The sequence below is a fragment of the Schistocerca gregaria genome, chromosome 1 (genome assembly GCF_023897955.1).
Source record: "Schistocerca gregaria isolate iqSchGreg1 chromosome 1, iqSchGreg1.2, whole genome shotgun sequence".
In the NCBI taxonomy this organism is placed as follows: domain Eukaryota; kingdom Metazoa; phylum Arthropoda; class Insecta; order Orthoptera; family Acrididae; genus Schistocerca; species Schistocerca gregaria.
In genome coordinates, this window is record NC_064920.1 from 1096558201 (window position 1) to 1096577437 (window position 19237).

The 19237-nt window shown below is 42.0% G+C and overlaps 1 protein-coding gene across 1 annotated transcript in view; it reads right to left on the minus strand.

Annotated features, from left to right (window-relative positions):
* The window catches only part of LOC126282200 (tubby-related protein 4), a 1357172-nt gene that overhangs the window by 494806 nt on the left and 843129 nt on the right, over positions 1-19237 (minus strand). Inside the window, exon 2 of the mRNA XM_049981737.1 lies at positions 1913-2077. Coding sequence (XP_049837694.1) covers positions 1913-2077 — 165 coding nt within the window. The remainder of the gene's footprint in view (positions 1-1912; positions 2078-19237) is intronic.

Genomic DNA, 19237 nt, shown 5'->3' on the forward strand with positions numbered 1-19237 from the left:
AAACTGCAAGATTACTTTCTACACCACTACCTGATTCGATCGCAATACAGTATTTGCCTTTTTTCATGTAAAATAAAGTTCTACATTTTGAGATACACAACTTCTTTACGAAGTTCTTTTATGATTCCGTGCAGTCCTACAAACAAACACACACACACACACACACACACACACACACACACATATACATGAAGTATAGGAAATGCAAGAGTAATATTGCAGTAAAGAAATGATGTTTTTTGTCTTATCTGTTGGAGAGGTTGTAGTACTTGCAGTAGGATATGTTGGAGTTTCCTGCTACAAGTCTTTTATTTCAGCTGTTCTACAAATTCGGTCACCGAATAGAAAAAATTATCCAGTAAGATTGACCTTAGTTTTTTACTAAGAAGTGACATCGATGAAATAATTTATAGCTTACGTGGAAAGCTATTGTGAATTTCTATCGCGCTAATTCTAATGGAATTTTGTGAAGTTGATTCCCGTACTGTCTGGACTTGTAACTTTTCTTTCTTGTCTTATATTCATGGATATTTGCGAACACTTATGCAAGAGGGTTGCCCAGAAAGTAATGCACCGCATTCTTTTTTCTCAGCCGAAAACAATGCTACGAATGCGAAAAATTACGTACGTATTATTTGAAGTCTCCTGAGTGAGCCCGCCAAGTTTCCGTCACTTCCCACAGATAGCGTAGCTGCAGGACATTTTCAAAATGGCGTCTGCAAGGTGATGTACGTTACAAGCAACGTGCCATAATTGAATTCCTCACTACAGAGAAAGGAATTGTGGAGAATATTCACAAACGCTTGTGCAAAGTCTATGGAGCTTCTGCCGTCGACGGAAGTGCCGTTAGTCGCTGGGTACGGATGGTGAGCTCATCAGAAGGCGGTTAGGCAGAGCTCCATGATTTGCACCGGTCGGGGAGACCATCCACGCCTGTCACAACTGACGTGTTGCAGCGAGCTGACGTCACTCGCGAGGAAAGACGCATTATGACTCGCCACTTGGTGCTGCATCTGTCAGTCAGCGAAGGTAGTGTGGATGATATTATCCGCACTCTTGGATATTCAAAAGTGTGTGCAAGATGAGTCCCGCGATGTCTAACCGTGGACCACAAATGGCACAAAAAAAAAAAAAAAAAACATTTGTGTTGATTTGTTGCCAAGTTTTCAAGCTGACAGGGGGGGCACTGAGAGGGGATATGGAAGGATGCCTTTCGTGGAAGACACTTTGAGAACGATGAGGAGGTGTTTCACACAGTGAGCAATGATTGGTACCGACAGGTCATACACACCCTTGCTTCGCGCTGGACAAAGGCTGGAGATGGAACTTACGTGGAAAAATAGGGTGTGTCCATGAAACACCATTCTTTCGTGTGTGCAATTCTAATAATGTTCAATAACGAATTGTCGAAGAAAATTTACTTTCTGGGTGGCCCTCGTGTTTCATTTATGTATATTTATTATTTTATTTATGTTTACTGATGACTGAACAACTACTATGTGGACAAGGGAGGAAACGTATCAATGGAGCTAACGTAGCAACCTCACGCCCAACCATTTTAACAAACAAATTGTGCGATCTGCGAGCCAAATACAGCCAAAAACTGTCTCTATAGAGCGCTGCTCTGCGAATCGTGATCAACAGCACATCCGTATGATACACCATATCGTTTCTAAACGTGCACTGACCACAATGTAAACGACGTCTAGAGTGCTTAAAGCGTCCCGTCTGAGGATGGCTTACAACAGTGACCCCAACTCTGTCCTTCTGCCCCACGGTGCTCTGATCACCAGTCTAGCGGCGACAATTCGACGAGTAGGAAGACACCCGGTGTCCAAAGACGCTGATAGACCGCAGACTCGCAGACACCGGGCGCAGCGGTGAGGAACAGCAGGTGAGGGCTGCCACCTACCTCGGAGCGGTGTCCGCGCAGGTTGTAGTTGGTGCGCAGCGGGAAGTCGCCGGCCTTCTTGCAGTGGGAGGTGGTGAACGTCACCCCCACTATGCCGCGCACGTTGCCCGTCGCCAGCCAGCCCTCCTGGTAGTAGTTGGTGCGGTTCAGCTTCCAGCCCTCGTCCTGCAAAACGTTCACGACGCCTTTAACATCTCTACCAAATCAAACGGTTCGAATGACTCTAGGCACTACGGGACTTAACATCGGAGGTCATTAGTCCCCTAGACGTAGAACTACTTAAACCTAACTAACCTTAGGACATCACACACATCCAAACCCGAGGTAGGATTCGAACCTGCGACCGTAGCAGCAGCGCGGTTCCGGATTGAAGCGCCTAGAACCGATCGGCCACAACGGCCGGCTAACATCTCTGCTCAAAATATTATTCACTTTATTCGGCAATTGAGGGTTCAAGTGATGGCTATAGCAAGCACAAATCTACAGCTATCAGTATTTGAATGCTGGCCCCAAATTTGACCAGAACCGATGTAAATCATGGAATACTTCTAGATAAGCTCAAGTACTGTGAATGGAACAGCGCTCAAATGGTTTAAATCATTCCTAAATGGAAGAGTGCAGAATGTTGAAATAAGCAGTTTACATAATATGCTGAAGATTAGATGGGTAGCTCACATAACTAGTCAGGAAGTATTGAATAGGATTGGGGAGAAGAGAAGTTTGTGGCACAACTTGACTAGAAGAAGGGATCGTTTGGTTGGACACATTCTGAGGCATCAAGGTATCACCAGTTTAGAATTGGAGGACAGCATGGAAGGTAAAAATCGTAGAGGGAGACCAAGAGACGAATACACTAAGCAGATTCAGAAGGATGTAGGTTGCAGTAGGTACTGGGAGATGAAGAGGCTTGCACAGGATAGAGTAGCATGGGGAGCTGCATCAAACCAGTTTCAGGACTGAAGACCACAACAACAACATAATATGCAAAAAACTGGTGATTTTTCAAACAGGGGATCAATCAAGAATGGGGTGCCGCAGGGTTCGGTATTGGGTCCTCTGCTGTTCTTAATATATATTATGGACTTGCCATTCTATATTCACGAAGATGCAAAGCTGGTACTTTTTGCCGATGATTAAAGTATAGCTATCACACCCAACAGACAAGAAGTAACCGGTGAAATTGTAAACTATGTTTTTCAGAAAATCTCTAAGTGGTTCTCTGCAAATGGGCTCTCATTAAACACTGGCAAAACACAGTACATACAGTTCCACACAGTAAATGGAATGACACCATTAATAAATATAGACTTCGATAAGAAATCTGTAGCTAAGGTAGAATGTTCAAAATTTCTAGGTGTATGCATTGATGAGGGGTTGAACTGAAAAAAAAAAAAACACAATGTAAACCTGCTGAAATGTTTGAGTTCATCTAGTTATGCTATTAGGATCATTGCAAATTTTGGCGATATACATCTCAGTAAATTAGCTTACCACGCCTATTTTCATTCTCTGCTTTCGTATGGCATCATATTCTGGGGTACCTCATCATTGAGTAAAAGAGTGTTCATTGCACAAAATCGTGTAATCAGAATAATTGCTGGAGCTCATCCGTGATCATCCTGCAGACACTTATTTAAAGATCTAGAGATCTTCACAGTAGCCCCACAATATATATATTCACTTATGAAATTTGTTATTAACAATCCGAAAGAATTCAGAAGTAATAGCAGTATACATGGCTACACCACTAGGAGAATGAATGATCTTCACTACTCGAGGTTAAATCTAACTTTAGCACAGAATGTAAGTAGGCTGTTTAGGTTTTTTTAATGGTAACGCCGCCGCCACGTAGCGCTCTGTACGAAAATCACTGGCTATGTCGTGTGCAGTCTGTGGCTGGTTTGCAATGTTGTCTGCCACTGTAGTGTTGGGCAGCGGCAGCTGGATGCTAACAGCGCGTAGCGTTGCGCAGTTGGAGGTGAGCCGCCAGCATTGGTGGACGTGGGGAGAGAGATGGCGGAGTTTTGAAATTTGTAAGAATTGATATCATGAAATGATATATATATATATATATATATATATATATATATATATATATATATATATATATATTATGACTATTAAGGTAAATGCATTGTTTGTTCTCTATTAAAATCTTTCGTTTGCTGACTCGGCTTATCAGTAGTTAGTGCCTTCAGTAGTTTGAATCTTTTATTTAGCCGGCAGTAGTGGCGCTCGCTTTATTGCAGTAGCTTGAGTAACGAAGATTTTTGTGAGGTAAGTGATTTGTGAAACGTATAGGTTAATATTCCGGAGGTAAAATAGTCCCCCATTCGGATCTCCGGGCGGGGACTACTCAGGAGGATGTCGTTATCAGGAGAAAGAAAACTGGCGTTCTACGGATCGGAGCGTGGAATGTCAGATCCCTTAATCGGGCAGGTAGGTTAGAAAATTTAAAAAGGGAAATGGATAGGTTAAAGTTAGATATAGTGGGAATTAGTGAAGTTCGGTGGCAGGAGGAACAAGAGCTATGGTCAGGTGACTACAGGGTTATAAACACAAAATCAAATAGGGGTAATGCAGGAGTAGGTTTAATAATGAATAGGAAAATAGGAATGCGGGTAAGCTACTACAAACAGCATAGTGAACGCATTATTGTGGCCAAGATAGATACGAAGCCCACACCTACTACAGTAGTACAAGTTTATATGCCAACTAGCTCTGCAGATGATGAAAAAATTGAAGAAATGTACGATGAAATAAAAGAAATTATTCAGATAGTGAAGGGAGACGAAAATTTAATAGTAATGGGTGACTGGAATTCGAGTGTAGGAAAAGGGAGAGAAGGAAACATGGTAGGTGAATATGGATTGGGGCTAAGAAATGAAAGAGGAAGCTGCCTAGTAGAATTTTGCACAGAGCACAACTTAATCATAGCTAACACTTGGTTTAAGAATCATGAAAGAAGGTTGTATACGTGGAAGAACCCTGGAGATACTAAAAGGTATCAGATAGATTATATAATGGTAAGACAGAGATTTAGGAACCAGGTTTTAAGTTGTAAGACATTTCCAGGTGCAGATGTGGACTCTGACCACAATCTATTGGTTATGACCTGTAGATTAAAACTGAAGAAACTGCAAAAATGTGGGAAATTAAGGAGATGGGACCTGGATAAACTGAAAGAACCAGAGGTTGTACAGAGTTTCAGAGAGAGCATAAGGGAACAATTGACAGGAATAGGGGAAAGAAATACAGTAGAAGAAGAATGGGTAGCTCTGAGGGATGTAGTAGTGAAGGCAGCAGAGGATAAAGTAGGTACAAAGACGAGGGCTGCTAGAAATCCTTGGGTAACAGAAGAAATATTGAATTTAATTGATGAAAGGAGAAAATATAAAAATGCAGTAAATGAAGCAGGCAAAAAGGAATACAAACGTCTCAAAAATGAGATCGACAGGAAGTGCAAAATGGCTAAACAGGGATGGCTAGAGGACAAATGTAAGGATGTAGAAGCTTATCTCACTAGGGGTAAGATAGATACTGCCTACAGGAAAATTAAAGAGACCTTTGGAGAGAAGAGAACCACGTGTATGAATATCAAGAGCTCAGATGGCAGCCCAGTTCTAAGCAAAGAAGGGAAGGCAGAAAGGTGGAAGGAGTATATAGAAGGTTTATACAAGGGCGATGTACTTGAGGACAATATTATGGAAATAGAAGAGGATGTAGATGAAGACGAAATGGGAGATACGATACTGCGTGAAGAGTTTGACAGAGCACTGAAAGACCTGAGTCGAAACAAGGCCCCCGGAGTAGACAACATTCCATTAGAACTACTGACGGCCTTGGGAGAGCCAGTCATGACAAAACTCTACCAGCTGGTGAGCAAGATGTATGAGACAGGCGAAATACCCTCAGACTTCAAGAAGAATATAATAATTCCAATCCCAAAGAAAGCAGGTGCTGACAGATGTGAAAATTACCGAACTATCAGTTTAATAAGCCACGGCTGCAAAATACTAACGCGTATTCTTTACAGACGAATGGAAAAACTGGTAGATGCAGACCTCGGGGAGGATCAGTTTGGATTCCGTCGAAATGTTGGAACACGTGAGGCAATACTGACCTTACGACTTATCTTAGAAGAAAGATTAAGAAAAGGCAAACCTACGTTTCTAGCATTTGTAGACTTAGAGAAAGCTTTTGACAATGTTGACTGGAATACTCTTTTTCAAATTCTAAAGGTGGCAGGGGTAAAATACAGGGAGCGAAAGGCTATTTATAATTTGTACAGAAACCAGATGGCAGTAATAAGAGTCGAGGGGCATGAAAGGGAAGCAGTGGTTGGGAAAGGAGTGAGACAGGGTTGTAGCCTCTCCCCGATGTTATTCAATCTGTATATTGAGCAAGCAGTAAAGGAAACAAAAGAAAAATTTGGAGTAGGTATTAAAATTCATGGAGACGAAGTAAAAACTTTGAGGTTCGCCGATGACATTGTAATTCTGTCAGAGACGGCAAAGGACTTGGAAGAGCAGTTGAATGGAATGGACAGTGTCTTGAAAGGAGGATATAAGATGAACATTAACAAAAGCAAAACGAGGATAATGGAATGTAGTCAAATTAAATCGGGTGATGCTGAAGGAATTAGATTAGGAAATGAGACACTTAAAGTAGTAAAGGAGTTTTGCTATTTAGGAAGTAAAATAACTGATGATGGTCGAAGTAGAGAGGATATAAAATGTAGACTGGCAATGGCAAGGAAAGCGTTTCTGAAGAAGAGAAATTTGTTAACATCGAATATAGATTTATGTATCAGGAAGTCGTTTCTGAAAGTATTTGTTTGGAGTGTAGCCATGTATGGAAGTGAAACATGGACGATAACTAGTTTGGACAAGAAGAGAATAGAAGCTTACGAAATGTGGTGCTACAGAAGAATACTGAAGATAAGGTGGATAGATCACGTAACTAATGAGGAGGTATTGAATAGGATTGGGGAGAAGAGAAGTTTGTGGCACAACTTGACTAGAAGAAGGGATCGGTTGGTAGGACATGTTTTGAGGCATCAAGGGATCACAAATTTAGCATTGGAGGGCAGCGTGGAGGGTAAAAATCTTAGAGGGAGACCGAGAGATGAGTACACTAAGCAGATTCAGAAGGATGTAGGTTGCAGTAGGTACTGGGAGATGAAGCAGCTTGCACAGGATAGAGTAGCATGGAGAGCTGCATCAAACCAGTCTCAGGACTGAAGACAACAACAACAACATAGGTTAATGTTAGTCAGGGCCATTCTTTCGTAGGGATTTTTGGAAGTCAGATTGTGTTGCGCTAAAAATATTGTGTGTCAGTTTAAGCACAGTCGTGTATAATTTTTCAAAGGGGTGTTTCAAGAAGAGGGTAAATTATGCTGCCACTAAAGTCTTTGGTCACTTACCTAATAGCTTCAAAAGTCTGACGGATAGCCATATAGCATTTAAAAGGAAATTAAAAAATTTCTTAATGGCAACTCCTGCTACTCATTATAAGAATTTTTGGATATAGTAAGTGGGTAATTTCACCAACCCCCACAAAAAAAGTGTCATGTAATATTTTGTGTAATGTAATGTCTTGTATAGACACCTTTTATTAACCTGACACGTTCCACATCGTTACGAAGTGTAGTATTCATGATCTATGGAACATGTACTAATCTAATGTAATCTAATTTCCGAGGTGGAATCTTACTACACATTGGTCATGGGCCTGAAGATAGCGTAGTAAATCGCCGAAACTGGTACCCAAATAAAATAAGTTTGGGAAGTAGACGGCTGAAAGGTCTTTAATTTGACATCCTGTATTAATCACATGGCTGTCACAGGTACTGCCAAGTTAATTTATATTTTTTTATAAAATGCCTATTTTCGGAAAATCGAAATATAGCCAGTGCTCCTTATGATGCTTGCCAGTGGAACATTGCTTTGACCTGGGGAATCACACTATATTCAGAACTTGGACCCAACCGTTTCTATTGCGAATGGAGCTACAATGCTCTGCAACCGGACTTCAGAATAAACCCGATTAATAGATGCGCCTATGAACTTTTAACGTTCCACACTGAAAACTGGAGCTGTGGATCACCGTATTCCACCGCAATGTGGTAAAAATCTAAAGACAAATCTATTTCTCAACATAATATCCATTGACCACAACAGACTTGTTTTAACGAGATTGCTTTTTCTTAAATACTCTCAAAATACAACGTGTTGAAATGTTACTCTATACATCCTTACTCTGGTCGAATATGAAAAAAAGCAACAAGTTACTGTAGACGCATCACTAACAAAAGATTCAAAACATGTGAGGCACGTACCGGATTTCAGAGATGATCTTCATATAAAAATAATGTACAAACTGATTTCAGCCACTGGGAAAGCCACTGTAGTATGAAGGAGCTTGTTCTCAGTTCATTTTTATTATACGGGAGACGAAAAAATTAGTGCCTTTGGAATTATGAAGGTGATCAGTGAGAGTGTGTAAGTAGGCTGTTTAGGTTTTTATGATGGTAACGCCACGTAGCACTCTGTATGAAAATCACTGACTGTGCTGTGTGCAGTCTGTGACTGGTTGGCATTGTTGGAATATTCGCTATTGCAGTGTTGGATGTGAACAGCGCGTAGCGTTGTGCAGTTAGAGGTGTGCCACCAGCAATGGTGGACGTGGGGAGAGAGATGGCGGAGTTTTGTCAGTTTGCTATAAGCGGACGACCTGGAGGTGTCTACGCCAGGAAAAGGAAATTTGTTAATATATACTGAATACATTGTTTGTTCTCTATCAAAATCTTTCATTTGCTAACTATACCTATCAGTAGCTAGTGCCTTCAGTAGTTAGAATCTCTCTGTATTGCAGTAGTTCGAGTTACGAAGATTTTTGTGAGGTAAGTGATTCATGAAAGGTATACGTTATTGTTAGTCATTCTTTTGTGGGAATTATTGGAAGTCAGATTGCGTTACGCTAATAATATTGTGTGTCAGTTTAGTGATGATCAGAATAAGTAAAGGGAGAAATGTCTGAGTAAGTTCAGTTTTGCACAGCAGTTTGAAAATGAAATAACTTTCAAGTTTACCAGCACAGTCATTTATAATTTTTCAAAGGGGACGTTACAAGTGCAATACCAACACTTCGTGGCACTGATATACGAGGTCTGCTCAGAAAATTCGAGAACATTCGTAATTTCCGGTGGTGTGTTGGAGCAAAATGCTGCTGGCATGCCGGCCGGAGTAGCCGAGCGGTCGTAGGCGCTACAGTCTGGAACCGTGCGACCTCTACGGTGACAGGTTCGAATCCTGCCTCGGACGTGGATGTGTGTGATGTCCTTGGGTTAGTTAGGTTTAAGTATTTCTAAGTTCTGGGGTACTGATGACCTCGGAACTTAAGTCCCATAGTGCTGAGAGCCATTTTGCTGCTGGCATCCATGCACACGCCTGTGTTTAATGTGTAACTGCCGGAAGTTTCATTTCGTATGTCTGTTAGTTATTGTTCAGTGCTGTATGGAGGAGAACATTGTGTCACACAGTTTGCGAATTTCGAGAATGGCAGAGTTAGAGGAGCAACGCGTCTGCATTGAATTTTGCGTGGAACTCGAGAAAATCTTTACAGACACGCACCGAATGATGCAGGAAGTGTATGGTATTGAGTGCTTAAGCCGTACTCGGTTTTAGGAATGGTTCACACGGTTTAAAAATGGCCGGATAGAAGTTAAAGATGAGGTTCGTTCAGGACTCCTTTCGACATCTACCGACGACGCTCATGTCAGGAACGTCAACGAAATCGTGCCGCAAGGACGTTTTGCGACGTCTGCGAGAAAATGTGAGAAGGAAACGGCCTGAGATGTGGCGAGACGATTCGTGGCCCTTGCATCACGATAACGCACCCGCACATTCACCCCTGTTGCCGCGTGTCTGCTGCACAAAATATGAAATCACTGCGCTGTCTCACCTCCGCACTCGCCAGATCTGTCTCCTGCGGACTTTCTTTATTTCCGAAGTTGAAAACCCCGCTGAATGGCCGAAGATTTCTAACGACAGACGAGATAAAACGAGAAGTGGAAAAGGCGTTGGGTGCGGTGTATCAATGGTGGAGGAGAATATTTCGAAGGAGACCATGCACAATAAACAAAGCTAAACGTAGAAAAAGTTTGTGAACAAAGTTGCGGAATTTTTGAACAGACCTCGTAATTCATGCCGTATTATTATTGTCTGTTCATAAATCTATATATTTTCTTGACTATTTGCAGTAATAATGAAACATTTTTATGTGTGGTTTACGTGGGAAAAACTGTTCGTTCTATTGCCGGTTTATGGAGGGATCGGTAGGTAGAGACGCATTGTTACGGAAGGAAAAGGTGGAGGGAACTTCCTATGGGTATAGGGGTTGGTTTGCGCGCCGAAGTAAAAGGAGAGTAATGAGCGCACAGAGAGAGGGACGGCCACAAGTCAGCCGTTTACTTTTAGACTTAAGAACCCACTGGCCGTTATCGTGGGCCGATAATGAGCATGTCAAAAAAGTTGGAAAAGCTAATATACAAATTTCTCCTATAAAATCTGTTTTGTTTGAGATTCTGAATCTACTGGTGCATTACTGAAATATAGGACTATCGCATTATAAGGCCAGAGAATAATTTTGGTACCTGCCAAGTATATTATTGAGAAAATTGTCCCAAGCCCTGGCGTGCACTATTGAAAGAAAACAAAAACGTTTAGGTCAAATTGGCTTGGTAGTCACGGTGAAACGGAGGAAGAGCGTTTTTCTTGATGAGTTTGATTGGAATCACTTCAGAATGGACAATTTAAGAGCCTGGAAGTAGCCTGGACAGTAGTATAAGTCAGCACAGCCTGCCCTCTAAGATGGCTGCAGGGACCATGTTTTCTAGTGGTGGTCCACCACATAGTCAATAAAACTAACAGAGACATGCTCTCCACTCCAGTCTGACGCAGGCTCTCGTCGATGTCCTTTTGCTTTTGGACCGTGAAGATTGGCGCTGATTTCTGCCGCCATCTTAGGTAGCAGCGTATTCTGGCTTCCTTCACCTTGGAGCCATATGTCTAAGAATCATCCCACTAGAATTCCGGTCGAATCGTGAAAGGATATCACGGCTACCGCTATCGCTGAAACTACGCACGCAAGGGGTCTGCTCTGCACACCACACGCTGGTGATACTTTGGTTAGAGGTGACACACATGCAGCCCTTCGCAGTAGACTCTCATCCACCCTCATGATTAAGCAGTGTCTTCCCTATTTCCCTCAGACATTGCTCCCACCCAATTATAGCTCTGTAAGGGCTGTACGAACTTTTTATTCACCTGTTGTAATCTTGCAGAATGAGATTTACACTCTGTAGCGGAGTGTGCGCTGATATGAAACTTCCGGACAGGTTAACACTGTGTGCCAGACTGAGACTCCAACTCGGGACCTTTGCATTTTGCGGGCAAGTGTTCTACCATCTGAGCTACCCAAGCACGACTCACGTAATCTGTTGTAATCTTGTTTTACAATTTCATAATACTGTGACGGACGGGCGAGTACGCGGATAAACCTACAACAGATTCTGTAATTACATCTTGTGAAAATGGATTTGAAATGTGGCTAGCCGAAGATTTGAAGAAAGCGGATACCAATAGCTATAATTTTATTTAATAATTTTATTCAGCCACAGTAATTTTCATATTACTTTATGTATGATAGATACTACAAGCGTTGACTGTATTTTAGAGTTCAGTTCCCTCTAAGCTGCTACACTAGCGTACACAGGTTGACAGTATACTTTGTTGATTACTTCTGGTTTTACCTCTTCTTTTCTCTCCTATACCTTTGGTTAAATTATCTGTAATTTGGTTTTTAGTAGATGTAACGCACGTATAAAGGAACATAGTAATCACAACTGCATACGACAAGCAACGAAAAGTAAAAGAAATAATAATAACAATTTTTTGTTTCCGAACTTAGGCTTTTACTTTGACCTAGGTGCGTCGTTCTCATCTCTAGTTTCCTATTTCTTTTAGCGGTTCTTGCGTTCCTTCACAACTCAGTTCCTCTATTAGAGTCGTTTCGCCTTCTTCCTTTCTCATATTTTTGCAATCATTTCTTCGTTTTGTTGTTTTTCAATACTTATAGGTTGAAACAGATTTTCTGCGTTCATGACGTTATGTTAGAGTATGACCACTGTATGTGATACCTTTGTTTGGACGACATGACTCAGCGTAAGTTCCAATGAAGGCCTTTCTAATTACTACATTACAGTAATTTTTACTGTATTTCGTAATATTATGTTAGCTTTGCGTTTTGTTTAAGCGGTTTCTGTTAATACAGTAAATGGCTATGATACCTGACAAATCAGTGACCAATGTTTGTGTGTCTTGTATTTTATTTTACAGTCTTGGTATTTATGGTTTCTCTGTTTGTACTTTTTACTAAGACGTATGCATGGGATATTTATTTTATATAATGAAAATTGATGTTGCATAACTGAATCGATTTCTGTTGTAAGCTTGATGATTTTGTTGATTTGTGCAAGGGCCTGAAGATAAGGCAATGAGGAACCGAAACTGGTAGCAAAGAGCCAACGAAACGTTGCGTTCATTAAACAATTTATTAATGTTGTCTTAAAGTGTTTTACATATTTTTATTATTATATACGTTTGTAGCCCATTGGACAACGCGATATACTACGTGGGACATTTACAGGATTTTTGTTTTATAAGGTGTACAACTTTGCTTCCGCCGTTTTTACCCAAGCATTTGAGGCTTTAATGAAACAAATTGGTTGTACACGTATCATTCAAAGTATTTTCCATCGCTGCCCACTACTTCCTCCCATATTTCGGGCAGTGTATGAATCCCGCTGAGAAAAAACTGTTCGTTTTTTGAAGCGATCCACGAATCGATCCAATCTGTGACTTCTTCACGAGATCGGAAGTGGTGGTTAGCCAGGCCTTGCGCCATTGATCTAAGTAGCTGATAGTCAGAGGGATCAATGTCTAGAGAATACGGCGGGTGGGGTAGGACTTCCCATTTTAACGTTTCCCAGTACGTTTTGACCTCTTTTGCAATGTGGGGTCGAGCGTTGTCGTGCTGCAAAATCACTTTACGTGCGTCTCGCTGTATTGCGGCAGTTTTTCTTTTAATGTTCTGCTCAAACGCATAAACTGCGTTCGATAACCGGCACGTGTGATTGTTTCACTTGGTTTTGACACCTCATAGTACACGACGCCGAGCTGGTCCCACCAAAAGCAGAGCATGATCTTGTAGCCGTGAATATTCGGTTTCGCCGTCGACGTGGAAGCATGGGCGGAATATCCACATGATTTTTTGCGTTTAGGGCTATCGTAATGATCCATATTTCGTCCCCAATCACAATGCGATGCAGAAATCCCTACCGTTTTTGCCTCTGAAGCAACTGCTCAGAAACACACTAACGCCGTTCAACGCCTCTTGGTTTCAGCTCACTCGGGACCCAAGTTCCGTCTTTCTGAATCATGCCCATAGCCGTGAGACGTTTTGAAATGGCTTACTGTGTCACTCCCACTAATCGTGCCAATGCTTCTTGAGTTTGACGCGAGTCTCCACTCAGCAATGTCTCCAGTTCTGTATCTTCGAAAACATTCTCTCTTCCACCACTATGCCGGTCTACGACGTTAAAATCACCGTTCTTGAAGCGCTGAAACCACTCACGACACGTTCTTTCACTAATAGCGTTCTTACAATACGTACTTGAGAGCATTCGATGAGACTCAGCCGCTGTTTTCTTCATACTGAAACAAAACAGTAACACCTTCCGCAAATGACGAGAATTAGTCTCGTAAACTGATATTTTCAATCAAGAACAATTTTATGATGTAAACACAAATCGACTAATGTTTGAATGAGGTTACGTTAACAGAGGTCCAAACTAACTACCTGACGTCTGCGATCTGTTTGTTTCGACCGCTACTTACCGCTGTCGTCACCTATCGGCAAACGGCAGAAGCAAAGTTTACATCTTGTTGCTTTCATTTAAGGCCGCATTACTTTCATTTCTCAGAATGGGCTCGTTCCTACTCGTCATACCAAGTTGTTACAGTGTTCTTTGGTATTTCTGCAGGGGCAGCTGTCCATTTGTGGAGTTTCTCCGTAAATATTTTCCTGTCTAGTACATCAAGTCGTGTCATTTCTGCATCCTACAGGACTTCGTTACTGCAGCGGTCCCCTCAATCGTTTCAATTTTAGCTTTATCGCTGGTTTCATAGAACTCTGCACCTTTGTGGTTAACCTGATCGGTTCCATTCTGTAATATGCATATGTGTTTTCTCGTATCCGAATAAATATTGGTATACTTTCAGATTCTATACTTGCCCTTAATCTGTAAGTTCCTCCTTAAAATTTTCCTGGTAACATCTCGTCCTTTCTTTTTGTTTTTACAATGCCCTTCTTTCTGTCTAACATGCTTGTCTCAGCCCCAAAAAGGCACGTGGTCTCATGAATATTTTGTAGTGTCTCAGTTTGATGTATTTTGGGATCCTTTCTTTTTGTTATAGATGTCTTTCGCAAGCTTGAAAACTGTTTTGACTTTGAGACAACGACTTTCATAACCAGTTCTCGTAGCCAGTTTTGTGAAAACTTTCACCTAAATATGCGAACTGAGAAACTCCCTATTTTTCCCTATTTAATTTTTAAAATTGTGTGTGCCAAGTACTTGCTAGAAATGTAGTTTATTTGTGTCCTTTTTTATTTTTATTTATTTATTTTTTGAAATGATATTTGGAGATTTGGAGTATTCTTTTAGCTGTTCCCTTAAAAATTTCTATTTGTTTTTGAACTGTTTCAGTGTCCCGACATAGAATCGCCAGGTCTTCTGCGCCAGATAAGCATTCTGTCCTAATATTTGATGTTCCTCATTTTATTACTTTTTTAAATTATGAGTTGTGGTTTCCGTTTTCACCACTCGCCACTTCTAAGACACAGCTGCAAGGAAATGGAGCAGGTCTATCGAATGTTTGGAGATGAAGAGGCTTGTACAGGATAGAATAGCATCGAGAGTTGCATCAAACTAGTCTCTGGACTGAAGACCACAACAAAAACATTATTATTATTATTCAAGTCGACCACTTCTTTGTACGTTAAAAATGGAGGTGACTGCGTGCTACGCAGCATTAATGGCGTAAACGAGTGCAGTTGAAAGTACATGACACTAGAAGCAAAAACTCTCTGTAAATATTGGCTCTAAAGTGCGTATCTTAACAGCTATGAGCACTTGTTCATTTTCGACACTATGAAACAAATCCCTTCTACTGCAATCTCTTTGCTTTCCATATTTTGGTAGGAGGTAGTCCGGATAAAAAAAAAGAAAAAAAAACGTCCGCTACACGCGGGATCCAAAGCGCATCCTTTGCAGCTAGGAACACTTGTTCAGTAGAACAGAAGTGTTTCACAGTAGCGAATATGAAGACGTGGTCATGGGCTTACGAATGCCGACGTTTACTTCAAATACTGTTCTTGTTTTCGTCCATACTAGCACTTCGCAAAATATGGTAAGCAGAGAGATTACTGTAGAAGAGATTAGTTTCGCAATATCGAAAATAAACAAGTGCTCGTAGATGTCAAGATATGCGTTTTAGAGCCAATTTTTATCGGGACATTTTTGTTCGTAGTATCGTTTGCTTTCAGCTGTATGGGTTTACCGCATTAATGACGGTACCTTTGTATTTGACTGGGGAAGTGGGAGGGAAGGGAGGCGTGGATGGTACAAAGCTGTGACACGCAGCTGGATCCGCACCTGATATGGAGGAGGTCTACATCTACATCTACATTTATACTCCGCAAACCACCGAACGGTGTGTGGTGGAGGGCACTTTACGTGCCACTGTCATTACCTCTCTTTCCTGTTCCAGTCGCGTATGGTTCGCGGGAAGAACGACTGCCGGAAAGCCTCCGTGCGCGCTCGAATCTCTCTAATTTTACATTCGTGATCTCCTCGGAAGGTATAAGTAGGGGCAAGCAATATATTCGATACCTCTTCCAGAAACGCACCCTCTCGAAACCTGGACAGCAAGCTACACCGCGATGCAGAGCGCCTCTCTTGCAGAATATGCCACTTGACTTTGATAAACATCTCCGTAAGGCTATCACGCTTACCAAATAACCCTGTGACAAAACGCGCCGCTCTTCTTTGGATCTTCTCTATCTCCTCTGTCAACCCGACCTGGTACGGATCCCACACTGATGAGCAATACTCAAGTATAGGTCGTACGAGTGTTTTGTAAGGCACGTCCTTTGTTGACGGACAACATTTTCTAACGACTATCCCAATGAATCTCAACGTGACACCCGCCTTACCACTTCAAATCGTTCCGTACGCATACTCCCAGATATTTTACAGAAGTAACTGCTACCAGTGTTTGTTCCGCTATCATATAATCATAGAATAAAGGTTCTTTCTTTCTATGTATTCGCAATGCATTACATTTTTCTATGTTAAGGGTCAGTTGCCACTCCCTGTACCAAGTGCCTATCCGCTGCACAGCTTCCGGCATTTCGCTGGAATTTTCTAAGGCTGCAACTTGTCTGTATACTACAGCATCATCCGCGAAAAGCCGCATGGAACTTCAGTCGAGAAGACATTGCCGAGGCGTGGGGAGTGCCGTCGCCGAGGTATGACAGTGCAGGTGGGAATGTGTCCAGTTTTCCGCGTGAGTGTGACGTGCCCAGTCCCCGGGGCAGAGCAGAGCTGTGGCGTCCCGTCCGGCCGCTGCCCCGCGCCTAACGCGATTTCCACCGCCGCCGCCGCCCCCGCCGCCCCCGCCGCCCACGCCGCCGCCAGAGGTCGCTGGCCGGCCCAGCGCGGCGCTGCACCTTATTGGATTCCCGGCCACCAGGCTCTTCCCACCCCCCCATCCCCACAGCACTCGCAGCAGCCGAGGCAGCGCCCTGCCGTGACAACGGTCGTCTTACTGTTTGCCCACGTTAACCGTCTGCTGGACATTTTCGTTCCACAGCGGAAAAGTGACTACACTCTATCCTACATCTACATCTACGTGATTACTCTGCTATTCACAATAAAGTGCCTAGCAGAGGGTTCAATGAACCACCTTCATGCTGTCTCTCTACCGTTCCACTCTCGAACGGCACGCGGGAAAAATTAGAACTAAGATATTTTCGTGCGAGCCCTGATTTCTCTTATTTTATCGTCATGATCATTTCTCCCTATGTAGGTGGGTGCCAACAGAATGTTTCCGCAATCGGAGGAGAAAACTGGTGATTGAAATTTCATTAGAAGATCCCGTCGCAACGAAAAACGCCTTTGTTTTAATGATTGCCACTCCAGTCAGGTCCGAACGTGAATGAAATCCCGCAATCAACGATTATCGATCTGATTCTCCGACAAGGTTGACTGTAGTTTTCAGACAGTTTTTGATATATTTATAGGCAAATGTTGAGCTGTTTCCCCCTCTCAGCGCACAGGAAAATATTACATAAGCGAATGATATACAAACTCGCACAGAACAGTGTTCCATTTGCGTTACAGTCTCTGTAGATACAAGGCGAGTTCCGGATTGCATTTTCTTCTTCACTTCCTCCAACAACCTCTTCATCATTTCTTCTCCTGTTCTCCTGCTCTTTTTATGAAATCTTTCTCTGCATCAGTCTCTCTCACCCTTCTCTGGCACATTGGCCGACATATACAATGCTTCCACTGATTTCACCTTGGCACCCATTCACGATCAATCCTTTAGGAGTTCAACAACCCACTTGGTTCCTTTCGTTCCTTTTGTCCTCCCTGTTTTTTCTCCTTACTCTTTTTGTCATTCTAGCCATATCTATCATACACACTTGTCTGGCACAACTTCTCCTTTTTACTCTGATTTCTCCAGATTGCTCCGGTACATTTCTTGCCTAGGTCTTCACATCCGTCTCTCACCCCCTCTGTTGGGACTCAGTATGTTCATAAGTATTTTTTTCTCTTCTTTCTGTTGCTGTTCTGCGACATTTGTTTCTAGTGTTTCCCTCTCGGCCGTATATATATTAACCCTGTCCTCTCTGTTGCCTTGAAGTGTATGATTTTTACATCTACAGATATCTTCTTTTTACTATATATACTCTTCTTTTTATTGCCTTCTAGTCATAGAGGACAATGTCTGCACGATTAAGATTCAGAGTAGAAGATAAAACCCAAACCGTCAATGGGAAATCTGCCACCCAGATGTGGGCCATGTCACAGGTAAGTTACATGCTGAAGAATATGAAGAAAGCGACTTGAATAAAAACCATTTTAATATCTCATTTTTAAATGACACCAAAAAGTATAGAATAATTTCACCTAGCCCCTTACTAATTTCTAATCCCATAAAGATAGTCCTGAAAATTTGTGGTTGTTTTTAATAGCTGTGAAATAATTTTTAAGATTTAAACCGAAAACATGATGATGATAAGGAGAGTGAACTTTTCATTCATCAGTTTACACACAGTGTTACAGTAACGAGCTGAACTGTTCGTACGTCATTTATGTGTTGCATGTGTCCTCTTTTATCATTTTACATCTTACAAGTATTTTAATAGCTATTAAAAACCCCAATTATCAGGACTATGTATGACGGTTAGAAATCTGTATGGGGCTAGGAGAAATTGTTTTATAATTTTTAGTCCATTTTAAGAATGTGGGATATTAAAAATTTGTTTTTTATTTAAATAATTAATTTAAGCTTCATAGTGTTGTGTGTATGAAATTTTTGAATAGATTTCAAACGTTTTGATGAGATTACGACAGGGACATATTGTGAATTTAACGTTTATTTCAGTTTCTCTTCGCCTGATTCAACCAATATACACTATGTGATCAAAAGTATCCGGATACCCCCAAAACATACGTTTTTTATATTAGGTGCATTGTGCTGCCGCCTACTGCCAGGTACTGCATATCAGCGACCTCAGTAGTCATTAGACATCGTGATAGAGCAGGCTGGGACGCTCCGCAGAACTCATGGACTTCGAACGTGGTCATGTGATTAGCTGTCACTTGTGTCATACGTCTGTACGCGGGATTTCCACACTCCTAAGCTTCCCTAGGTCCATTGTTTCCCGTATGATAGTGAAGTGGGAACGTGAAGGAACATGTACTGCACAAAAGCGTAGAGGCCGAACTTGTCTGTTGACTGACAGAGACTACCGACGGTTGAAGAGGGTCGTGATGTGTAATAGGCAGACATGTATCCAGACCATCACACAGGAATCCCAAACTGCATCAGGATCCACTGCAAGTACTATGACAGGCGGGAGGTGAGAAAACATGGATTTCATGCTCCAGCGGCTGCTCGTAAGCCACAC